Source organism: Aythya marila, assembly GCF_965140915.1.
Source record: "Aythya marila genome assembly, chromosome: 8".
Lineage (NCBI taxonomy): Eukaryota > Metazoa > Chordata > Aves > Anseriformes > Anatidae > Aythya > Aythya marila.
Window position 1 is genome coordinate 29,066,130 of NC_139049.1, and position 25,888 is coordinate 29,092,017.

General features: G+C 41.4%; 2 protein-coding genes across 5 annotated transcripts in view; one reads left to right on the plus strand and one right to left on the minus strand.

The window, feature by feature from the left end:
* FGGY (FGGY carbohydrate kinase domain containing) overlaps positions 1-11,171 on the plus strand; it is a 179,559-nt gene extending 168,388 nt beyond the window's left edge. For all 4 annotated transcript variants that reach the window (XM_082766574.1, XM_082766575.1, XM_082766573.1 and 1 more), the window contains exons 15-16: positions 10,169-10,230; positions 10,951-11,171. In XM_082766574.1, coding sequence (XP_082622700.1) covers positions 10,169-10,230; positions 10,951-11,032 — 144 coding nt within the window. In that variant the 3' untranslated portion in view covers positions 11,033-11,171. The remainder of the gene's footprint in view (positions 1-10,168; positions 10,231-10,950) is intronic.
* Positions 11,172-12,813: 1,642 nt separating this feature from the next.
* Positions 12,814-25,470, minus strand: LOC309880623 (E3 ubiquitin-protein ligase RNF170-like). Its single transcript, XM_082765738.1, has 5 exons — positions 25,142-25,470; positions 20,403-20,511; positions 16,004-16,077; positions 15,406-15,516; positions 12,814-14,323 (listed from the first exon to the last, which is right to left on the minus strand). Exons 1-5 carry the CDS (start codon positions 25,214-25,216, stop codon positions 14,018-14,020), a joined length of 675 nt encoding a protein of 224 aa, XP_082621864.1. The 5' UTR covers positions 25,217-25,470; the 3' UTR covers positions 12,814-14,017.
* Between the last annotated feature and the right edge of the window lie 418 nt (positions 25,471-25,888).

Below are 25,888 nucleotides of genomic sequence, written 5' to 3' on the forward strand. Positions count from 1 at the left end.
AGCAGCTGGTCAGTGGTGGAGCCTTGCTTCAGCTCTTGCCCAATTTAATCACTGGTTGATTTGGCAGAGAAAATCACTTTCTGGAGCAGCACGCTAGAAGCATCCTTGCCTGTAGCAATCATGGCAAGGAAACCAAATGCAGTCTGCAGTAGGCAGTTATCCTCTCTGCACTGCGCTTCACAAGGGGGAACGGCTCTGCGGTCCGGTTCTGAAGTCTTAGCAGATTTCTGGTTTCTTTTAGGTTTTACTTTCCGCGTGGTGCACTTTGGAGATCTCTAAAATACCAGTTATCTGTTAAGTAATGTTTTATTTTCTTGTAGGTAGAACATCTGCAAGGTTACCAGAAAGGTTCTCTTCCTATTTTTGTGCAGTTCTGCTCTGCTTTAACATCTCAAGCTTCTAATGGTTTACAGTAGTGAAAGAGTTTTTTTAAAGGACTTTTGTTTTTTATGAGCCCATGACCAGAGTAATTTCCCAAGTGCAGTCCAGATTGAGTAAAATGAAGCATATTTCTGAGATTTTGTTTTATAGTAAACCACACATCAGATTAACTAGATAAAAATAATCCCAAATCAAAACTCGCGGCAGGGTTTTTCCTCATTAACCTCAGGTAGACACTGGAGCATGACAAAGAATATATTTGAAAGATGAGGGGAAAAAGGAAAGTTTCCTCAGAACGTGTTTGAAAGATGCGAATGAATAATTAGATGAAGAATGAAATGATGCATGTACTTTTGTTTTCTTGGTGAAGTAGCCATAAAACCAAGTGTAGTCAGAAATTGTTTTCATGACAAAATCCCAGCTAGATAACCCCCAAAATGCGAAAACTTACTGAGAGGGAAATGAATGAAGAGACGTGTGCAGATTAATTAGATCAAAAAAATGTTTTGACAGCATAAGTGAACATATGGAAAGAATTGAGAGAACCCGATCAAGTTCCCCATGTGTAAATGATGCCTTAGCCATAGCTCATAAAGCAAATACAGATGCAAAAAAAGAAAAAAAAAAAGAAAAAAAAATAGAAAAAGCAAAAGCCCCCTTTCCTATCCCCTCCCCCCCATAAACCCCAACCCATTGCCAGATGGCAAATAAAAGTTTGAACTAAGCAAGGAAAGCTGTGTGTGAAAAGAAATCAGCTGAATAAATCTGAGTTTTGCACCTTAAAGGAAGTGGTACAGTTCAACAAAATATTGTGTCAAATACACAGCCGGGTGTCAGGATATCCTGTGTGGATGCTTGGTCTTCAGCTTCTCTGTTCTACCCTCCCCTGTGCAAACGACTCCTCCTGCTTTCTGTCCAGCTCATTTCTTTTGTTCTGTGGTTTAGAGCGGAGCCGCACACCTGCCCTGCCTGCCCCAAAGGTTTTCGCACCTAAAATTGAGCATAAAAGCATTAGGATGGATAGTGCAAGCAGAGGGGTGAGAAAGGAGCAAGAGAAGCAAAAGGACTTGCTCCAGGTTGTGCAGCAGAGCAGCGCTCCCATCACCAGCAGCAATGAGTATGGACAGGGCTGATTTAGCTCTGTGGCAGTCCCCTTCAGTAGGCTGTGATGTAGGAATCTGATCTTTTACTCCCAGGTGAGTTTCCCGTTACACAGAACTACCTGTCAGCACAACGTTTCCAAGCCCAAGAAGCGGGTTAAATAGATGTGTTTTCTTGTGTGGTTGATATGGTCAAACCTTCTCGGTCTGTTGCAACAGTGATGCTGTGTATGGCTGAGAAATCTATTCCACCTCAGAAAGGCATGAGGGAATTGTACTGTCTGTGCTGGCTTGTTGTGTACTCAGGGAGCCTCTGCTGTGGTGGCACAGCTGCCAGCAGCAGCATAGCCACCGCGTGGTATATGGCATAGCCACACGGTGTGGCGAGGAGGCAGAGTGTGCCCCAGGCTGGTGGTGGGCACCAGGCACAGCTCTGTGCTGCTCTGGTTGCATCCTGGCAGTCAGTATCTGCTAGCTTAATTTAAAACTGTCGTGGATCTTCATCCGCAGCATTGTAAAGTAGACATAAACTTGATGAATAATCTGTGCGAGCTCACGGCTGGGTGCGTGCGACCGAGCTGTGCCCCAGCGCCGGTGCAGACTGCGTGGACGGTGCCTGCAGACTGTTGATTCATGGCACCCAGTGCCAGCAAGCTGTGAAACTGGACCAGGAGCGAAACACTTGGGTTCTTTCCATTGCCCGGGTAAGCTGAAACCCATGCTAAGCTGACAAATCTGCATCCAAGTAGCTTTGGACACTAAGAGTTGCCAGCAGCGGAGCCCTCACAGAGCAAACTGCTTAATTATTTGATAGTCAAAGGCAACTTGGGGGAGTGCAGAGTCAGATCAACAACAAAACAGCCTATATTTAGTAGCAGTGTGGCTGGAGCTTAGACCCAAACATAGTTTCCAGCTGATAGATGATGTGACAATCATAGCTGACCCTCATCCCATGCTAAATTTGGTCTGCAGAATAAGTAATTAATATCATCGCGAGCGCGACAAGCCACCCTTCACAGCAGCTGCCTTGCCACTGCTGCTCCTCTTATGGCTCTGCGGGCTGGCCAGCTTGGCCAAAACACGAGCTTTGTGTGTGACACCGAGCTGCTCTGGGCACGGTCTGACCGATGGCCACGTTGTCTTTGAACGGGATCAGAGTAGGTGCTCTGGAGGTAGAGGTGGTGCCGTAGCCTCATCTGCACTTGCCTTGTCTGTTACGTGATCTCTTTGCTGTTTGTTCTTGTCTCCGATGCTAAGGAGTGAAAACCACCCTCCCACACTGCCAGGGAGGTCAAGTGATACGTACTTCAATCAGGCACGGAGGGCAGGAGTGGGACTGAGGCCGCTGTGTGCCACCCACAGTCCAAAATTAGAGACAAACCTAGAGTTACAAGCTGCGTGCACAAGCCAAATCGAGCCTGCAGGGAAACAATGGGTTCAGCCTATTTTAGGGAGAGGTAACTGAACCTTAAAAGAGTTAATTACATGTTGAAAATAACTTGGGGAATTTATTGCACTTTCTGTACCCTGATTCAGTGCTTGAGCCGGAAAACCACCTTGTCTCTGTACTGAGGCCCCATCCAAGGGCTGTCCCATTGGCCCTGTCGACTGAAGTTGGAAAGTTATTGTTAATAATGGTTTTTGGTGTAATAATGCGGGGCATCTACGCTACCTGCCTGATTCCCCTTCACCACAGGAACAGTCTTTAATAAACAAATGTTTAACATTTTCTCTTAAGATGGACCAATGCTGTAACCTAACATATGAATAGATAAAGGTAGTCAGATTCAAAAAGCCAGTCATTCTTTCTGGAAGACAGACTCGAACTGAAGTCCTGAGCTGCTGTCCTGCTCGCTGCACCTCCACCCTTCCATCCTCTTCTCCCTCCTTCACTGTAGACTCACAGACAGCAAACAGCTCTGAGGTTTGATACTAATGCAGCCATCTATGCTGGAACAGAGCAAAAGGAAAATACAAGCTTGTGTGAAATTTTCCACCTTTTCACTAAATGAACGAGAGCCAAATTTTCACACTTTGGTCTTAGGTGTGAAATTTTTGCTCGGCCCTAGTATTTATCCATAATGTGTTTTAAAACTTGGCTCCCTCCGTTCAGAATACTACAGAGAATTGAGTTACAGATTTTGGGCTTTGTGCATGCTGCCAAGATCTGCCCCTATAACTCAAACAAATTTAAAGGAAGGGGCGGGGGGGGGGGGGGGGAAGCCACTAGAAAAATATTGTATGTGGTCCATCACATGCTTTTTTCATGCAGTCATATACCTCTGAAAAGTAATGTTCTGCTAGGGCTCTGTTGCATAAATGAGTTCATGTAACTCCTGTAAGCATAGATAAGATGAATTTTGCATCTCCAGGCTATTGAGTAAGCAATCCCTAAATGAAAGCCTGTAAGAAGATAGCAGCCTTGCTTACAAATCTTGAAACACTTTAAAAGTATTTCTTGGACATCAGCATTTCAAGAAATCTATTTATTCCCCTCAAATCCAAGTATGTCTGTGACTGGACTTCTTAAAAGGATGTTAGCTAGCAGCTGTTAGCTTGTGTGTATGGAATGGAGATGGGTGAAGGAGTTCTTCACTGCTGAAGAAAGTAAATTTTACTTCATGTAAATTTTACAGTAGTAAATTTTACTACTGTACTTGTTACAGGGACTTAAAAGTGTAAAGAAGGTCGGTCTGTTACTTTGAAGGTACTTACACCTGTTGAACTCTACAAATCAAAACAAATGTGGTGGGGGAGAGTGCTCTTAAATATCAGTCTGTTGTAAATGGACCAACTTTTAAATTTTCCTCTGATGCTGGGTCTGTGATAGCAGAGCTCTACAAAAACACAAGAGTCCAGACTGACCTGAGTGGAAGTCTGGATAATGTTGTCAAGGGGAAATTTGTATTTTAAAGCTCTCTGTGGTTCGGAAATTGAGACTGATCTCCTGTGCGAATGCTCCTGCCATTCTCAGGAATGCCTGATGAAGGATGTTTGCCTGTACAGCTTTCTCACCACTCTTGGCTGCAAGAATGGCAGCTTGTGATCACTTAGTTTGTATTACTACAGTAAAAGTGAGTATAGTTTCCTTCTTTTGCCTAAGTACCAAGATGAGGTGAATTACCAACTTTGGCTTGGAAAGAAGAGCAAGCCATGCATCTCGTTCCAGCTTGTTCCAAGACTCCTGAATTACTCCTGTTACAATTTCTGATCCAAAGCTGGTTTACAGCAGTTATTTTTCATCCTTGCCATCATTCCTAGATGAGTCATTCTTGGTACAACTGAACCACGGCTGTCACTGGACAAGCTATAAACCAGCGTCATTCAGAGAGAAAACATGATGAATTTGCACTTGAGTACACCTCTTGGTTTTCATATTGCCTAAAGATTCCTCCTCTAAGTAGCTGGCACACTGTTTTTGTAACCGAAGTGTGGTGTGCCCAGGCAGTTTGGTGAGCTTTGATGTATGCTTTTATACGTGCAGGCCAAATGCTTTCAGCCACTGAAATTCTGCAAACTTTAGATGATAGATAGCTGTTTTTACTGTTAATAACTACACTAGTTAAAAGTCCTCACATTTCTTGAGATTTTCAGAATGAGTAATTGGGCAGAAAACAGCTGCAAAATTGCATTTGTGCCTGAAAGCCTCATCCATTTAACTTTGGATATAATTTTTAAAGTACCTAAGTAAAGCAGAAGCCTAAGTTCTGAGGGGGACTGATGTTCCCAGCTCATTAATTTCCGTGGGATTTAGTTGCTTCTTTGGTTTATCTTAAACCTAAGGCTGATGCCCGTAAATCTGATTTTTCTCATGTGATGTATGCTTTTGAGGGCCTACATCCCATTAATTTTTGGTAATACTCAGCTACATAAGTCTGAGTCTCTGTCCAAAAAAAAGGCTTAAGGACTGTTCACAGGTAGGCTAATCTTCCTTGGCTCCCTCTGTAGTCCTGAGGGAGATGGGCTGCTCTTGTGGGATGTGCAGGATCGTGCCGGGTGCTCTGAGTCAGCCCTTCCCTGGGGAATCAGAGGAAAGCTGTCCTCCCATGTAAAGATAACCCCTGTAACACCTGTGTGCTCCTAATGCCAGCCTGACATGCCTTCCTGGTGTCTCCTGGCATGACAGAGGAGGTTGCTGCAGTGCATCTCCCACATAGTGTTAAAACCTTTTCTTTTCTCTTATTAAAGGGGCAAAGGTTGAAATTTCCAGATGTTATATGCTGTGTCAAAAGAAGGTTTTGTCCCCCTTGAGGGTGGTGCTAGAGAACTGGGGACCCTTCTGTTTGCTCTACAGCTTGTAAGCCATGGGAAGGCTCCGTACTTCAGGGGGCATTGTGGTGGGCCAGCTCCCCAGCCCCGCAGGCCATTTCTGCTCTGGGGCCGCCCTGGTGTCAGCTCGTGCTCAAGAGCAGAATTCGGCCACCAGCACTGAGTGAATTGCTCCAAATGACAGTGGCCCTCCCAACTGGGTCACCCTGCTGCCAGCAGAATGGCACCTGGCTCTGAAATACCAGCAGGCCTTGGAGATTTTGGTTCTCTGGGCCTCCGCCTTCGGTCCCGGGTAGGGTAATCCCATGGGGCTAACTCCCTGTGGTGAGCAGAGTGTTTACTGGCTTCTATCTGTCTCAGCGTTGACACTCTAACAAAAGGTTGGGAATCATGAATGCATCCCTTTATTTCTGCTCCACAGTGCCTCTATTTTTTTCTGTGTAAACCCTTCACTTGCCTCTTGCCCAGCCTTTAGAAATGATGATCAAATGCGAACTTTCAGGGTTTATTTATAGCATAGCCTTTATGGAAAGAAAGAAAAGAAATGATTAAAAAGCAATTTTACAAAATATTTTGTTTTAAGAGAGAATTCATTGTGTTTAAATCACTGTATTCATTGTACTGTCTAGACTGGCAAACAAAGAAGATAGAGCATCATTCAAATTAAGATTGTGAAATTCTTGGTGACTGGAATTATGGATTTGGATGTTGACCCTCAAACAGACTATTTCTGAACAGCAGCATTATCATTTTGCTATATTTAAGGCTTTGTTAGGGACAGAACAGTGCACAAGGTTGATCTGATTCAGTAATACGATTCTTATGTTCCTTTGTTTCTGATTTCATTATAAATTCATATTTTTAATGTTCTGTTCTTCTTTGTCCCCAGAAAATTGTTGAAAAGACTCTCCTCTGGGAATAAAGTATTTGTTCAAATGAACAATGATCAAGCTGACTTTAAAGAAAACCACACAACCAAAATGCAAATTAAGAGAGGAATTAATTTAGGATATTTTGAGCAACCTAGAACAAGTGGGTTGTTGAAAATTGCTGGCTGTGTATTTCTTTAACATGGTACTTGACATTATCGTGGTGATTGCTGTGAGACCTAATGCTGTGGATTTCTGAAGACCTCGATAGGTTTAGCAGATATAAAAATACAAAATATTTATATGATGAACTGGAAGAGACTGCTTTGGCATCTTCCTCCTTACCTGTGCTTAAAAAATGAGCTAAATGTGAGCCAGCAGAAGATAAGCAGCAGCCAGGCTGTGTTTCCTGATTTATGTCAGGCTTAGAAGGACCCATTTTTGTTTAGGGAACTCCTAGTCTGTCCTGCTCCCAGCCCCATGGTGTGGTGGTTTCCCCCTCACTGCCTGTCCAGACCCTCTGTGCCAGAGATGGGGCCGGAGCTTCAGGAAGGCTACAGGCCTGTGTCACTGTGAGAGCAGCTTATTTCAAGTTTTGGGAAGTCACAGGGAGAAGATGAAAAATTAAATGCAAAGAGAAGCTTCGTGTTTGGGGAGAGATCAGAGTTTTAGGATGCTTGCTGGAACTTTTTGCAGTTTGGCATAACACTGGGAGCAGTGGAAACTCCAGTTCCCAGGGAGCTTAGGAGGCTTTCATCAGCTCTGCTGGCCCTTTGAAGACCACCACAAGTGGTCTGAAAGCTGGTGTGTTGTGGGTGCCCGATGTCTTGTGGGGCATGAGAGGTGTGACAGCGGCACAGGTGGGAGCTGGAGGATGTGCCCATACAGCACCCATACCCACTGCGGTGTCTATGCTCTCTTGAACCAACCTGAGAAGACCTTTAGCTAGATGAATAACGGTGTAAAAATAAAACCTGGCTAGATACATGTTTATCTCAGAGGGCTGGCTTATTTCCCGAAGAAGTAGTCAGTGCATTTTTCAGCACTGAAAGTTGTAAGAGGCCCCAGAGTAACACACAAGGTTAGGGGGGAGTATTTATGGCAAAGCAGAACCTTTCCTGGGATCAGCGCTGTTCGTGTCCTCTTAGCGCTGCCCGGCATGGGCCAGCAGCAAGCGCACCCTGCCGGTGTGCACAGGGGGAATAGCAACGCCTGGCCCTCCCTTCCGTTTTTGTTGCACTTGAGAAAAAAGTTGATTTTTCTGAGACATTTGCACCCTATCAGTGGTCCTATTGTGCTTTTTTCTTTTTTTTTTTTCTTTTTTTTTTTTTTTTTTTTTTTGTGTGTGTGTGTGTGTGTTTTCAGTAGCACCTGGGTAATTCAATAGGTGTAAAGCAAGGAATTGAAAGCTCTGTAACTCTTCCCCTTGGTGAGAATGCTTTGAGGGGCTTTGCTGTGCAGCATGCAGGATCTCTGCCTTTGTCTTATGTTTTCTGTGTTTCTCCTGTAAGACAGGAAGCTGTCTTAAAAAAAGATATCTGGTTGTATCAGAGGAAATTGTCTTTTACTTTTTTTTTCTTTTTTTCCCCCATGTTCATTCATTTTGTGAGCAGACTCAATCCATCTGGCCATGTAAGGGGGTTGTAAACGACGGACTGTTGCAAACAGGAACAATGCTTGAGCTAGTATCACTTGTTAAGGAGCAGAGAATAAATGCTCATTTCTCTTACTGGGAAAGATAGCAACCTTTCCCTGCCAGTATTTTAATCTGGCTGCTGTGCAGGATCTCTGTGCCAGCAGGCGCACTTGTCCCAGAGAAGAGAACACAGTATCTCACTGGAAGTGTTATTTCAAGGGTGTTTCTTAGGGAATCCAAGTACAATCAACTTCTGCACGTATGAAAGAGTATAGGCATATCAGTGCACAGAAATACTCCTCTGCTGTTCTATCAGAAGCTCTAACAGTAAAATGCTGACCACCATCACAGGCAGTGCTTCTTGCTTTGGCAGAGCCACAGTTTTATCCAGCATTTAATCCCTTGTACTCAACAAATGTAGAAAGTTAGGTGTTCCACATTTGAGTAGTACGTTTGAATTGGCAGTATAAGAAGATTTGTTGATGCTGAAGGATGAAGCAAACGTACCCAGAATGTGACAGGTAATAACAGCACAGGTTCAGCCAGCCAGGCAGAGCGAGGGCCGCCTGCGGCTTTGGCACACGAAGGCATCGCAGGCACCGTGTGCCAGCTGACCTGACACTGCTGTGCATGGGAGACAGGATCTGCTGGCCACGTACATCCTGGCATTTAGGTCATGATCCTATTTCTTTAACGCAGGGGAAATGGGAAACCAGATGTGACGTCTGCCGGTCACCTGCTTACCCGCAGAGTCTCCCTGCTTATTCTGGGTTGGTGAAACTGTGCTTACATTGCTCATCGGCATTGTAAAGGTCGGCGAGTTCCTCAGCTGTATGCTGGATTAGTGGAAGGCAAAGATTCTACTACAACAGATATAACAGACTATAAAAGCATCCAGCCCTTTAACAAATCTGGTTGGAGCATTTGACGAGATGGCTTCCAGCAGAAGCAGCTTGGCACAGACTGACTGTTCTCCACTGATACCCTCACAGTGTTGTGCTTTAGGCACTAATATTAAAACAATAGGCACTAATATTAAAACTTAGGGTCCTACTTAGAAACTATGACTCCTGGTAGAGATTTGGTCAGACACTTATTCTTGAATCCTGATCTTTTATGTTTAACACTGCTCCATCTGAAAACTATGGCTATAATGCTCCTTGTGAAATAACTTCAATTTAAAATAGCCTGAGCCTGCTGCCTCCACCCTGGCCCAAGAACTTGAGCTTGCTTCTCTGCTCACATTGGTGATCAGTGTCTCATGCAAGTGGGATTGCTAAGGAAAATCCATAGGAAATCAGAATCTCATAGAAATTGGGAAAGGAACCAAACTGCTCAGTCCTCTTGTGACTGTCCCAGAGACTCCTTCTGGGGAGAATTTGTGACATCCCTTCCTCTGACTTTATGTTGGCCAAAAGCAAATTAGGATCAAAATCGTCTCTGACACCTTTATCCTGGAATGGGAGGGCAGCTGTAGGCTCCGTAACAGAACTTTGCAAGTCACACTGAGCTTCTGGAGCGCACTGGAGTCCTCCCTTGCTACAGGGAATCAATACTTTGGGAATATGATTAAGAGATCTCATGTAAAGCATCATTTTATTTGAGAAATCTCCCCTCCGGGGATGCAGTGTTTAACATTTCCTTTGGTTAGTGTAAATAATAAAAGATAAGTCTGTTCTGCCTCAGACTCCCAGTAAGAAAGAGGAACAGATTTTGGTTTACTGAGGGGTCTGCAGTACTTTGTTCTCATGACTACTATATAATGGGATTGAACATATTTTATGCCATCTGGCCTGTTCAGTCGAAACAAAATACATCAGTAATGTTCCGATTGGTTTTGAAACATCTTGTTCTTGTCAAAAAGTATTTTAAATCAAAACAGGCTTTTCCAGCTTGTGTTTGTCTTTTACTAGGAGGCCATGGCGAAAATGGGAAGAATCGGGCGAGTCGTACAGCCTAACCACGAGCACAAAAGGTAGCCCTGGCTTCTGTGTGTTCACCTGTGAGAATTTGCCTCAAAGGAAGTTCATGTCCCTTTCTTTCTAGCTCTGCTTGAACGCAGTTATGCCCCATTTTTAAAAAAGATTATACGGGCATCCTCTTCAACCTGGGCGAAGGAAGACACTTGCTCCAAGTGGTGTGGAAGCGCCTCACCCCCTAAAGCCCTGCCCTTGCCCACAGCTCACCTCAGCGGCAGGCAGGGTGAGAGATGTGAGGGGATTTTAGGGGTTGTGAGCAGCGAGGAGCTGTGAGGGGATGTGGGGAGCTGTAAGGGGACATGAGGAGCTGTGAGGAGCCTCCGGGGGCTACCACAGCGCTGCATTTTCAACAAGTGACGCCGAGGCCCGAGTCACCGGGCCCGCCGCGGGGCTGAGGCCGAGGCAGGCGGGCGGCCCGCGGCTGAGGCGCTGCCCCAGGCCCCGGGGTGCTGCCGACACCGTCCTGGTCCCCGTCCCCGTCCCGGTCCCTGTCCCCGTGCCCGTGGCCGTCCCGGCGCGGAGGGGCGCGGGCACCACCTGGCGGCGCGGCCGGGGCTCGGCGGGGGGCTGCGGGCACGGTCCCGGTCCCGGTCCCCGGCCCGCCCGCTGCGGGGAACTTGACGTGCGGGGCAGAGAAGGTGAACGTGTTTTACAAGGGATTTAAACCTTAAAATCTCAAGCTTTGTGGAAATTATTATTATTATTTTTTACTACAGGTTTTATGACAAGAAATACGAAGTATTTCTGAAACTCGTGGAGCACCAGAGAGAGTATCGCGCCATCATGAAAGGCTTCTAGTCCAGAGCCGTATAGTCTGGGAACAGCAGGGATACACTTTCAGGGTAATTTCTTTTCACTGTACTGTCCATGGTAAAAACGTGTTTTTGTCATCTAAATTGTATATTTTCATTATTAATGAGAAATAAAATGCATACACTGTGAAGCGCTGGGTATTTTCCATCTATACTCCACACACATCAGGGACAATGAATACTCACTTAATCCCGTCAGAGAAGACACAGCCAGCGGCTGGTACCATGGTGCTGGTGTGTACAGACTGGCCACACACAGGAGTAGCACAAGGAACAACACGGACCTGAATCCCTGACCTTTGCCGTGCTTCTCACAGGTATTGCACCCATAGCGTCACTAGGGGCCCTTTTAATTTTGGTATCTCCTACAGCTGAGATGTGATTTCCATTGGAATGTTTTTTTTTTTTTTTTTTTTTTTTTTTTTAACCACGATTGTAGTATTTTTTTTGGTGGCTGATATTTGGAAATCAATTTTGCAGCTGTGCAATCTTTCCCTATCTGTTTTGTTCTGTTTCCTACTCCTTTTCCGTTTCCACTCCTGCAGCATAGTCGTTTTCCTATCAATAACTTGAGCTGTTTTGTCTTCTGCAAGTAGCCTTCAGTACTTATTAATCTCTGTGCAGATGTAAGACAGCCCACTGTTGATACTGAAGGGCTAGGTTGAGCAGACACAGTTGCTGAAAATATGTTCATAGCGCAGGTGCATTCCTTCCACCCTGCCAGCTGCCTTGTGGGGAGTCAGCCCTGAGACAGTCCAGCACTCCATGGCCGTTCTCATCACATTGCTTCAGACAGACCCAGCTCAAAGCTTGTGCATCTACACAGCCTGCCAGCTGCAGGGCTAAACGCAGTGACAGCAGGTACAGAGAAAGCAGAGGGAGAGAGACGGTTTTCCTTCCTTAGACTTGCATTTGTCAGTGCTTAGAAACCTTCCTGGCTGCCCGCTGGCCAAATTCAGTCAACAAGAGGCTTCCATTTGTTTTCAGGTGATTTTGAAGGCTTCCCTGGATAGTTAGTCCTGCAGGGTACTGTCACGCTAACACCACCAGATCATGGCATGGCTGGACACTCTGGTTGTATACTGCAGAACCATTTCACCTCAGACCATGCAAATCGTTTTGATCTTGAAAGATGCAAACACTGTCAGGGCCTTTAGTGAGATTCTCTCAGAAATTCTTTTTCTCTGCGCTTATCTGTTACTTATTAATAAAAGATATTGTTCTGCTTATAAGGCAAAAACAGATGCCCTAAGGAGTCCCCTAAAGGACTAAGAAGTGAGGGGTAGCAGAACAGAACATACTCAAATCAACTGTAAGTGTGTTATAGGTCACTAATGAGAACCCTTCTTTTCTTTAGACTGTAATCTCTGACCCTCTTGGTGAGCCTTTATTATACAAGAGAAACAACCTACAGTCAGTCCCTCTCCATGCATCAGTATCCATAAAAATGGACTCCATCTTTATACACTTAGCTTGATAGAAGTTCCATTCTTTTGTATTGGCATAGGCTGTAATTCCCAGTTAAATGCAAACAGAAGTTACACAATAACAAAATTACACTTAGAGAACTTGGAAAATAATAGTTTCTGGGGTTTTTATGTTAGTAGTCAGCACTCAAAAACATCTGGTAATTTTTTTAAAGAAACAATGCACTTCCTGCCTTGTAGTTCATGGAAAAGCAATTGTTGCCATTTCCAAAGTACCCATTGTTAAGAGAAACAGCTTTACAAGTTCAGGGACGTAATTAAAGACAATGAAAGTTGATGGGAATAAAATGAGAAAACATCATAACAAAAAGAGTATAACAAGCAAGAAAATAACTGCAACATACTGGTGTATCATAACATACAATTCAAGGCTACAATAAAAGATGTCAATTGAAAATGTGTAGAAAGAAAAAAACAGTTGGAGACCAGTGTATTGTGAACAATAAATATTCATATATTTTAATATAACAATTTTAATATACAAGTCATATGTAAAAATAAGTTCACTGACTCCAAATACATAGCAAATGTACAGATTATATAGGGAGAGACGTGTAGGATTGTCTGGTACTGTACCAGCATTTTTAACTCTTCACAGCTCAACACAACCACCCCCACTCCCACCAACTTTAGCAGACTTTCTATAAACTTTATTATCATCATCATAAACTTAGTCTTGATCTGCCTGGCTGAACCAGTACCATGGCTTACAAGGAAATCACAAGGAGTGTATGAAGCCTACAAAGGAAGCAAACGTTTATGCTGACTTTGTTAAAGCTTAGGTGCACAGATCCAACAAAGCTGTGTACCTTGCTTAGGCTTATACGGAAGACTTACACCAAGATTTGTTCACATTTCTTGCATGATCCTTTTAATGCTGTTCTCCCCTTGTAATACTTCTACTTTGCAGTTGCTTTTTTATTCCAAGCCATATTATCCAACTTTAGAATTGGACTGTAGTCACTGTGGAGCGTAAAAAATCTGTATTCCAATGGACGTGTAATCAGCTGTGATAGCACAAAGTACCAGTACACGATTTCGTAGAGGTATTACCAAACATTACTTTTGTTATATGAAACCTAGCAAATTGCAGAGTTTGCTAAGTTCTCAAAGTTTTATTCAAATAGAGCCAAGATGTAAAATGTCAAAGCTTAAGAGTTCTAAAAATCTTCAACTGCAATTTGATTGGCATGTTAATTTTAGGTTTTGTTCACAGCCTTAAGCAGTTTCATTTCAGGCACTTTATATGAGGATAAGTTGTAGAAAAGTGAAGCATGAAAGAGCCTAGCAAATATACAGTGGCATGTAAAACTAGCCTTCTAAGCACTTTCACGTCAAATCATTTGGCCACGCCAAATATCACGGAGTCCTGCTTCAGCCTTTGTCTGCAGCAGAATGACAAATCCATCACATGCTGACCCAAATGAAGGAGAAGTCTGTCACTGTTTGATGGAGTTTGACCAAGGAATCAAAGTTTGAGTCGCTCAGGATTCTGACAGCATGCTCTGAGCTGCAGATCTTGCCATATTTACCCCGTTTGATGCAATTTGCTGACAAATGTTTATCATACAAATTAAAAGAAGGGAAACAACTACCATGTCATCAGCTGTTCCAAGTGTTCTACAGAGAGGCCCGGGCATCGTGTCAAAAGGAGACGATAAGCATATGATTGTTCCGAAGGAGCAAACAACAACTCTTATGAAAAAAATCCATACGAGACCACCCCAGGTAAAGATTCCTCGCCAGGCAAGAGTCAGGAATAACGGCATGTCGTAAAGGTAATCTGAAAACTAAATATGCAGATGGGTTATATTATGCTGCGGTTTGATTTGTGCGGTTCTTTCTGAGTCTGAGTTAAAAAATGGGTCTTTAAGCACTTTTAGATTCAAATCTCCTGAATGAAAAAACTTTCTCTGCTGTCCACGTCTGCCTACAGAGGTCAATGGTTTTGTACTACCTACAAGCACACTTCTTTCTAAAAGGAGCCCTCACTCCCCCAGCACTTTGCAAAGAAAGTATTATGCTTGACACTGAGTCCTTCTGGAAACTAGGCCTTACTGGCTGCAATGAGCATATGCTTCTCTTTAAAATCTAGCTTCAACTGTGGCTATTAATACTTGAAAATGAGATCTTAGGTCTCACTTTAGTATGGACAGAAACCATAGGACCTACTTATTCCTCTTCATTAATACTAGTTTGTTGCGTTGAAAAATAACATTCTCATCCACAGCGCTTAGTTTATAGTCCACAGATTAAAGCAGACTCCACAGTCCTGTTTGGGCCCCCTACCAGGATGTGACAGGAGAGGAGGATTTGCTTTGGTGATATTCTACGTGCTGTCAAGAATGGGCCTCGTGTGTGCCTTCATCTTTCGTATCATTTCCACTACCTGTCACGTCTCTGCACCAGATGGGATTCCAGCTTTAATGAAGTACAGAGCCAGTGTACTCTGCTTGAATTTGGCAATATCTAGAGAAAAAAACAGCTGCTTTCTAAGCTGGAATCTCATTAGGAACAAAAAACTTATATGCAACTTATAATCCCGGAGTTCAAATCTGAAAGTTCCAGGCTGACCATCTCCAATTCTGCTTTGCTTACTGTGTTTCGTCTCACACTGTCTTCTCCTCCCTGCCAGGATGACTGCAGAATGATCCCTCTGAGCTAGGAATTCTGAGAAGCACCTCGATGTAGGTGCTTAGTAGCAGATGCTGAACACAGCAGTGACTGGTAAGACTTCCCCTCTGATACCACCAATAAGTGCATAAAAAGATAATTCACACACTGATACAAACTAGTTTTCACCATTGGGTCTCTTTCAATCCTGTGTGTTATGCAGTACTAAGTAGGGAAATGTAGATTTATAAATACTTACTGGTCGAGTTTGCCCTGAGAAACGCTTGTTGTAAGCTCTAATGTCATGTACAACTTGTTTACTTGGCTTATCCTGTTGCTTTTCACAAGAGATGTTATCCAGAAGAACCACCTTCATAAGAAAAGCAGATAGGTATTAGCACAATGTATTTGAATCTTCAGTGTAAAGGCTAGTGTTCTGTAGTACGTCTGTCCAGTCTCTTCCTAGCAAATTGACCTTTGTCCAGTTCCATCAGTTCCACGACAGCAAGAACCTTCTCCTTTTGTAACCTGCATCCGGCCTACCAGTACAGCAGGCAGATTTTGGAAGGGGTCAGATGAGATGAGGAAGTCCCTTATTGCTTTTTTCGGAATGTTATCTAAGAAGAGACTCAATAAACTGTACAAAAGGAAAATGCCAGAAGCCTGTTTAATATTTCACAGAGTTGCCTGATAAGACGTGTCAAATGATAAATGCGAATGGCTGCAGGGTCATTCAATTTTAAGTGGGTTTTGAAATGCAGTGGAAAAATAGAGGGTAAATAAAGTTGATCCTAAGAGCTCAAGACAGTCATTTTGTATTTATCATTATGCAGATACGTACAAGGGAGATGTCTTACCTTTTGTCTGCAGAGAGGGCAGGTTATTGCTCCTAACCAGGGACTGTGTTTCCAGTACGTGATTAGACAGGAACCTATCAAAAAAAAAAAAAGAAAAAAAAAGTGTTAAGAGGCATGAAGCATATTTGAGGATATCTCATGTTTACAAAGATGTTATCAGAAATAATAAACCCTCTTTCTGCAACTGGCTGCAAAAACGAATGTAATTCTTTGCTTTCAGTTTAATATGTGGTTTTACTTGGCAAACTGGCCGTGTGAAAATGGAGTCTTAGATCTCCTGCACTGATGTATCCAGTTCCATGGGGCCTCCCATTAACAGAGACTTTGATAGGTTAATTCCAGTGGATAGATAGACTTCCTCCAGCTCAGTAAAGCGTTCAGGGGCTCTGAGGGCCTGTTATCGTGAATAAACCAACGCACAGCCAAGGGACAGCTTGGTCTTGCAGACATCTCCTGGCACAATACAGGTCTTGGTGATGAAGTATCATATTTGGGACTATTTTGTCTTTTTGCCTTTTTTTTTTTTTTAATTACTGTATTTCAACTGTATTACCCCTCTGGAACTGCATAGCTCTAGAAGAGTGAGTTGCTGCATTCTTTTTGATTTGTCTTGCCTAGACAACTGCTAACTAATTTCCAAATGCACTATCATTTTCTTAGTGCTGAAGTCTCAGGTGTGGAGGAGGGCAGAGTCTGAGGACACTAAGATTAGAGTTTGCATATAACTGACAGCAGTGGTTGACTTACATGAATGTCAGTGCTGGTACTAACAGCAAAACCAGCAAAACATAAATTGCATCTAATCAGAAGCAGCACAGCTTGACTTTCAGCTCCTGGGCGCAGTGTGCAGCATGACAGGTCAGGAAAAAAATCTTTTAACATGTAAACTGATCAACTTTGACAAGGACCGCAGTGAAAGCAACAGCAGAACACTGCATTGCCATTTTGATGGAATTGTTTTATTGAATTGAACAATGGTCTTCTAAAAACAACCAGCAAGTAGTTTAAGTTAAGACAATAAGTCTTCAGGAGACCTCAGTGCAGTACTTTTCTGCACCCAGACTTTTTTTGTCCATTGTTACTGAAAAGAGGAATATTAAAGGAGAAATGTGTCTGAAGTCAAGTATAAAAAGTGTTCATGATACTATCAGTTACTTCCTTTATAGGACATCCTTATATTAGGGATGATAAATTTGGCCCAAAGATATTTTTATGAACCTTGCTCTGACTTGTACGTTTTAGTTTTGTTTTCATTTGAGTGCAGGATTTTTCTTTCTAACTCTTCTATTTTGTTTGCATGTATGGAACAGTTAGCTGGGCACATGTCTGTGTTTATATCTAAATCCTCATGTGGGATGTATAAACTCAGTCTGGCAGCCAACTTCAAGCTCTTGCTTGAACTTTTACGTTTGACAGACATCATGCCTGACTTCAGGAGCAGCTTTGACCCTCTAGGTTCAGATTCTGTATCATGATCCACGCAGCAATGTCCCAGTGATGACAATGGGGTACTACTGGATCCCATAGTTAATCAAGGGCTTTAAAAAATAACCCTGTGGAAATTAAAATGTGCTACATGCAGAATCCTTTGTTTAGTAGAACAGGAAAGAAAGACTCCTATGAAGTTGACCTATTTGTGCTTCAGTGCCTTTTTCATAAAATAGACAAAATCCTGTTTTAATCTAGCCTGCTACACAATCTTCTGAGGGAGTCCATAGGTTTTTCTAAAATACCTCTGTGGTTATTGTTAATTAGAAAAAAATAATATTGCTCAAGGATCGTTTTTCAGTTGAACTTCCTGAACATATGGTTCAAACTGAAGCTGAAAAGGAAAACTTCAGGACAAACTGTATGAATTACTACTAATAATAAAATCAGACATTTTTTATAAGTCCACATTAATCTTCTTTAAAAGCTCTGGGTTGACCACATTTTTTAAATAAAACTTTTACCAGAGTGGAATTTATTAAGAGTGCTCAGCTCTGTTCTGCAGGGCAACAAGAGAAGTTTTGTTACTGATTTCAGTCACAACAGGCTTAGATCTACGTAGAATGGTTCTGATAAGCCCAATGTAAAGTTTTATTGGTTTAAGACATGAAAAACAGACATGTTACGCTTCTACTATATAAACATAGTCATAACCCGGATAATGCATCGCACTGGATTCTATGCTGTAGAGTGTATATGAAGATGTACTTGGGGAATGTAAAGCCTAACCAAATAGATGCAGTTAATGATAACAATATATACCAAACTTGTACTTCTCCGCAGATCTCAAAACAAATATGAAGCCCAAATCATTATGTCATATTCAGAGGTAGGAAAGGGAATGCTACCCAGGCCAGAGAAAGTGGAAAGTTAATGGCTTTTGTTGTTATGTCTATCTCGGTACTCGAAACTATAACTTACGTGATATTATTTGAAACATGTTTTGAGGCCATATGCTTACTGTTTGTTCTGGAGTGAGTTTTATTCAAAGCATCCTTTTCCTGTATGGTATAAAACAGTGAATGGTAATAAAAACTTAAAAGAGGCTGAAGTATTAAATGGTGTCGCTTGTGGTAGACAAGGAGTCCGTAGCTTTTGCTGATCCATTGATTTGTTGCGGTTTCAGAGGACAGAGATAGTGGCAGTGCTGATGAGGGGCTGGTTTGGGTGAACGCTTTTCAATATAAAACACAGTGCCTTGTTCTCATTTACACTTAACTCTTTTTATAACACTCTTACTTGGTGAAAAAAAAAGTTCAAATGGCTTGTAAATATAACTTACACTTGCTTTAAGCTCTCCGTAAAATGTAGGAAGGAGCTTTATGGTTCTGACCAGTGTCTTTTGATGTACCTTGTGCTGCAGTATCAGGTATTACTGCCAGCTGCCTGCACGACCCTCTGCCAGAGATGACTGATGTGCTGCACAGGAGCACTGAAGCACCTTCACTGGCAGTTTCAACCTCATCAGATCATAAACTCCAGTTCTTTTCTGCCACTCGTGCAGCGGTGATGACAGCATTCAGCCAGGAACCTGATAAGCAGCTGGGGCAGTGAGGTTGTAAACTTTGCCTGTAAATTCACCAGAGTATGTATGTCAGAGGTGTGAGCAAAGCTATGAAGTTCAGGCCAAGTATGCTGGTGGCCTTATCCTGCAGTCTTTCAGAGCAGGTGCAAAGCTCACACTGACTCCAGTGGTGCAGAATGTGGGCCTTAAAATTCCTGAAATCCCCTCTATAAATGCAGTTATGAATATAGCTCCCTCCACTACTCTGTGCTTCGTCCTTGTCTTCCTTCGAAAAATTATTTAAATTTTGTAATCCTAACCATATGGCTTAGCAGCCTCAAAGAAGTCACTTAGCAGACACATTTATTCACTGAATTATGGTTTTACTTGAGACTATCCAGCAACGATAGCTGCACTGGCTGAGGACAGGAGGCCACACGACAGGCAGCCTCAACAGAAGGACCCTCACACCACTTATCCAGGCGGTGTCTCCTTTTCTGTTAAGACAGGTCCTCAACTGGCATAAACAGTTACTGAGCACACATCATGATGAAATGTCTGAATATTTTTTCCATGTATGACCACATGGATTTTCATTAAAAAGAGTTAAACAGATTAAAAGGTCTATACATGACTAGAAATGTGCTTTTTGAATGGTTTAGTACGTAACATCCACTTTTTTTTTTTAATTTTTATTTAAGAAAGCTTTTACAGGGCTATAAAGCAAGATAATAGTGCCTTATAGGTCTAAATCATTTCAGCTTTAGTTTAGGGCAATTGTTTCACAGGGGAAGCAAGCCTGTGGAACAGAATCAGACCTAAGCCTGGTATCTTTTACACATGATTTTTACCAATGTAAATAAAATTTGAATCAATTTTATGGGATACTTGTTTTTTTTTTTTTTTTTTTTTTTTTTTTTTTTTTAATGCTGTTGAATATTGATATATAAAACAACGAGCTGTCTTCCCAGAAGTGAGTTCATGCTCAAAGAGAAGACCTCACATTTGTTGTAGCTTGAACTTTTACAGTCACGAACTGTATGACTATTAAATTGATGATTTTTATAGCTTAGGGTTTTTGCATAGTTGAATAAAAATTGCGTGGTTTTCTGGACCTTTTAAACATTCCATGAGTTGTGTTGTAATTTAACAGAATACTGCAAAATCATCTGTTATCTCTTGTCTTGTGACTTCCTGCATTTTGCTTTTCAAAAGTGGCCCCTTGTCAATATAAAGGCAATGAACAGATAAAAATACTGTTACTGATTTTTTTGGCGACACAAAGATGGGATTCTCTTGCTTCTAGTGAGAGAACTGACTTTAATTCTAGGGAGAAGGGCTTGGACTGGTTCCTACATAGAACCTGAGATCTCTGTAGGAAGTGTGCTGTCAATGCAGAAAACTTACCACAGAATAAATGTCCACAGTTGGTTTCTACTGGGAGAGTAGCTGTTTGGAGACAGATGGGGCAGCTGAAGTCTCTGTGGTTCCTGGGCTGCCAGATTTGGAGTGATTCCTGGAAGAGAAGTAGTGCAGAGTCTTCAGTAAATTAGTGTTTTGATTGACATGCTCGGTTCATTAACCATCTCCCATGAATAGCAGAGAGTCACAGAGGCTAAATAAATATAGATGTCATGCATAACTAAAAGTTACCTCAGCAGATAAGGAAAGTTAGGCAGAAAGACATTATTTCTGTAATCCTACGGAAAGCACCAGTCTATAATTAAGAATAATACTGAGATTTGTTTCTACAGCAGAAAGATAAGAGCTTTGTAAGCTTCTGAAGTGCTAAAGAGGCATTTTGAAATTCAAAGTGGGCATATTTGTATTATAATATTCCTTTTTGTTATAATATTCCTGGAGTACTCTCCACCTGTAGGGGAAAGGTTGAAGGATGTGAGCAGGTCTTCTAAATTTTGCTCCTAAGTCATTATCTGAAGGCAATAAAAATTATTTGGCAGTATACTCATCTTTGCCAGGATTGTTTGATACAGTGAGAGGTAAAATAGCCATTCTTACTTAATATTGATTCCTCACCACAGCTGAAGTTTTTGCTACTGTTATTATGATGCATTAGCTCGTCCATAATGGATAAGGGGCCTGCCTATATTGTCTTAGCACATCACAGAGAACCTTATACTCGACCATATGTTCGATGGCCCTAACCACAATGAGATTGGTCTTTGAAGAAAATGTAATAACAACGTGGCTAGTGTCCTTTCCAGAGATGAAGCTATTCCAATGTTTCTATCAGTCCCAGAAGCAGAGGAGTTCTTCTGAAATTGGGAGGGAGCTTCCCAGGAAGGTCCTCTACTTTAAGGCACCATCTTAAAGGCTATTAATAGTGGCTGTCCTCCACTGCCTAGGCATATCTAGGGAGGTCCAACAAGAGAAAGGATCAATTACAGTTTCATTTTGTATTTTGATCAAGAAGTTATGAACTCCATGTGTTTCTTAATGACTGCAGAAGTCCGGCTTTATATGGAGTGGGTATTATTTTCCCATGACCTAAATAAGGCATTCAGATGTGATGATGCTACACTTGGAGATTACAGTATCACTGCATGTTTGCTGTCCCGTGTTGCCCGATTGGGATTGCTTCGTTGTTTCTCAAATAGCTGATTGGCACCTGCCTCCGTGACAGATCAGTGAATACAATTCCAAACAATTGACCTGTTTATGGAAGTTTTTATAAAGGGAAAATTGAATAGATTCTCGATTTTGCATGTCAAATGCTGGAAGACACAAAGTGACTGTGAAGATGTGAAATCATCTAACAACAAAGATTTTAAAAAAATTAATTATTTTCTTCTAATTAATAATTCCAAGAAAGAAAGAGGTTGTCTTGCAGGTCTTCCAAATAAATGAGTGTGAAACTAGGTCTCCTGTCATAGCCATGCCTAAAATGATGAGTTCACTGAATTAGTGATTTTAAATCAGCACCTTTAATAGTGGTCTTTCCTTCCTAAAATGAGGATCTGTAAACAGAAAGAACTGAAGGTTTTAAACTAACAAGTTGTAACTGATGGGAAGTATTTCTTCCTTACAGTTTATGAAGTTATAAATGGTTCTGAGACCCAACAGAAAGTTCAGACGCTGAATGTGTTTACGCTGTGTTCAGATTTTCCCCTCTGTGCACTAGTAAGATGCTCTCTTCATTCCCTGCTAACGTGGCAGCCACACAATAACCCGACAAAGCTGGGGTTGCTGACCATGGCAAACTAAAACCTAATGGAGATCAGACAGACTCGAGTCCCCTGCGCTGACAAATGACCTCTGGGCAAACATGCTTTGACATAATGCTTCCTAAAATTCATACAGCACTTCGCAGCCCTGTGTTTTGCCTTCAAGTGCAAAGCTGGTGGGCTGTTTGCAGATTCAGAAGTGAATGATTTCGACTGATAGAAAAGTGTAATAGTTAGCATCAGCTGAGGAACTGCCCGGAGTGCTCAACTGGTGTGTTTATAACTGTATTACTGATGTTTACACATCGGCATATATTACATAAACCGATTAGGTATCGACTCTTTATTTTTGCAAAGTAATAAGACACACATTTCTTCAGCTTTGCCTCACAACAAAGCAAACCAAATGTGTTTCTGATTATGTAACAGATACTGAGTCAAGGGAAACCCAGCATTCCCAGACCGTAACTGATGGAAATTGTGAGAAGCTCTCGCTCTCTGCAACCTCAACAAGTTGAAACTGCTTGTGTATTTTGTATCAGAATGTGTTGTACAATAATTAACTTACTATACGATTCCTAGGGGACAAATGATTATAACTTTTTTCCAGATGACTCATCTTCTGCTGACTTACATGAGCAAATCTGCAGAAACAGAGTCTGTGCTGTTCAGAAGATGGGAAAATTGACTGCTGCTGTGTTGCTGTACAGCACCAGGGCTGGAAACTCAGCCGCCAAGTGCGAGTTGCTGTTGAGAAGCTCTGTGCTCGATGCATCTGAGTTAGGACTTTATGAATTACAGGAAGGAACCAGGCAACGATACTGTGATAGTGACACCAGGTGAGGGATATGTGCATGTATAGATGAAGAAAAAAATCATGCAAATTCACTACCATGAAGCAGCATTTTTTATCTTGGAATCGCTCCTTTACTGAATGAAGCAAGGTGGGAAACTTGTCCAGCTCTCACAATATGACCAACAGGCGGTAAATTTGGGGAAAAGAAATAGGCAGTTCTTTACACAGACAATTAAGCAGTGGATGTTCTTGTTATGGATGCTCTAAATTTCTGAATTCAATACATACTGGATATCAAGTGCTATTAAATGCAAAGGTAGTACCTCTGACTGAAGAAGTTAATGAACCATAAACCGCCAGAGAATGAAAGAGTATTCTGGAGAAGCTTCACATAATTACCTGTTTCTTTATTTTTCTGTAGGCATCCGGTGCAGCAGAGAGGGCTAGACAGCCCTGGTTTGATTTTGTGTAGCCATTCTTACATTAATAGAGCATATTGGGGAAAATGGGACTTGCATTCACCTTCAGCAAAGATATCAGTGGCTTAGTTTTTTCCTGAGTTCAGATAGGCTAGGAAGAACATGCTAGATCTTTCATTTATTTGAATAGATTATGTGCACATAATCAAATTTTTGATTTATTTAGTCCAACCACTCAAGATGATGTTTGAGTTGGTTTAACGTTGGTTATAAGGATAGTGACCAGCTGGATTTGATAGAAAGACAGATGATAACCTGACATAGATGTAAGTCTGCCAGGATAAATTTCCCCCTTCCAAAGTCTTGAGGCAGCCTTTGAACGTTTGAACTAGCAGGCTGAATGAGAGATTAAAGTAGTGATTATGGCACTTAGCATTTTGTGGGTTGTGCCTGTTAGTTTTTGATGGTGCTAAAGTCGTAACAAAACAAAATATTTAGTGTGACTGTGTCCAAAATACCAGACTTTGAGGATATTCCTCTCATGCAGTAGTTCTACATGTAATCTAGAAAGAACACAATTAAAATTGTCATTCCTGTTGACACTTTAGTCTAAAAACTTTGAAAGTGTTCATTAAGTTACTGTTCCATAGCCTTGTACTGGATATTTGTGCCTATCTCACCTTGGAAAATCCCAGGCTTGGGTATTGCCATACAGATAGGGTTTACTATGATTGATGGTGTACAGAGCTTCATGTCAAATTTTAAATCTGCTAGTGAAGACCACAGAGAGTTTCCATGTTTATTTCTAAATACAGTTTTAAGTTTTGCTACAATTGGATCCTCATGTTTATTTTTTTCTCAATGAGCACCACAGGTGTTTTTGCTTTTGGTGTCAGAGTTGCAAGGGAACTCTCCATGTAGGTACCTGGTTAGAGGCTAGGTTTTGAAGTTCGTCAAACCCAGAAGTTCCTGCTGTCATGGAATCAGATTTTTCAGAGAAAAAAAAAAAAAAAAAAAAAAAAGAGATCTTTTCAAAACTGGATGCATCTTTTGTCTTAAAATAAAAGCTGAGCAGTTCAGAAAATAATTCTAGCAGAATTCTGCAAAATCAAGCCTATTGTATGAAAATATCATCACTAGATTTGATAACTTTTTAATACATGTGTGCAAAAGAAAAGCATGAAGTAGTAATCATATAATTGATTGTGAAGCCAGAGGCTCCTAGGTGTAAACCTTTACTTCTGCAACACAGCTCAGCTCACTACATCCTCCAGTTTTACCACTAGGAAGTTTGGTTTTAAAGCATCAGTGATGAGTCAGCATGATTGAGGAAAAGAAATGAAAGTTTAAAAAGCACTTGGCAGATTCAAGTGCTAACAACAATTTATTCATTTTTTCATGAGAATCTGTCATTAGTGAGGAGTAAAAGAGATCTACATCACAATTAAGATGACCCACAAGGATACACTGGACAGCTCATTATTTGACAATGAATATTAAATCAAATCACAATAAGAATAGGACATATTTTAAAGAGAAGAATTGACTTGTGTAAATTTTCCAAAAGTAATCTAATGATTAAAAATATAAATAAATACTTATAAATATATATATAGATAAATAATATACCAATATACAATCATAATAAATAAAAATAAATAATCACATATAAAAATATTTATTTACAATCATTCTAATGATCACATCCTACTCTGGTTGAGAAAACCTACGCAAAGTTCAACTTACCATTCCTCTTTGCAGAACTGTTTGCGAGGAGCTGAGTAAGTTACACCAGCTGTCAGTGTTATGGTGTGGAATCATTCATGAAGGCCCGCTGTACGTCTTTGTCAATTATTAACTGCGTTGCCCGATGGCAAGGGTCTGTCAAGTTTTCTAAATTATGGTTATGAAAGAAATATGTTGTTATTTGTTTTTTTTTTTTCCCCCAAATAAAGCAAGTCTGCTAACAAAAAATAAAAACAAAAACAGAGGTCTCCTGGGGGGAAGAAAAAAACAACACAGAAAACAGCCTTCCCTTTCTAAAACACCTAAATATATCTTCTTCCTCCCGGAAGATGTTTAACATAATCAAAAGGTACCTGAATGTAATAAAAATAGTGCGTTACTATTTTTTTAAATATTAACTTGATCAAGGGCATCTACAGGTATTTTGACCACCTGATAAAATAGCAGCCTATCAGTTGTGTAGACAAGTGATTAACTGAAGTCCTGTTGTGAAATGGGCTTAAAACTTGCCAGACACTTGTGATACTTTGGTATTACATAAGTGCCAAGTTAGATTGTGTAACACAGTATTGTCCAATAAAGCAAGCAAAGTGTAGAATTTAAGCAAAAGATCTTACTTGTTAAAATAATTTTAATTTACGGGCATGTATACCTCATGAAGTATTTATTCTTTGTCGCACTCTGTAGTCCTCTAGAAAGGCTTGATTTCTGTAAAGATATTCTGCAGTTTAATGCAGCAAAATTAAT

Bases quoted from the DNA above. Each gene is read 5' to 3' on its own strand.
- LOC309880623 (XM_082765738.1), bottom strand. From the start codon at position 25,216: ATGATTCCACACCATAACACTGACAGCTGGTGTAACTTACTCAGCTCC. The intron at 16,078-20,402 runs GTAAGTTTTCTG...TTTTTTTGATAG, and splicing joins CTGTGGACATTTATTCTGTG to GTTCCTGTCTAATCACGTAC. The intron at 15,517-16,003 runs GTAAGACATCTC...TTTCTTATGAAG, and splicing joins GCCCTCTCTGCAGACAAAAG to GTGGTTCTTCTGGATAACAT.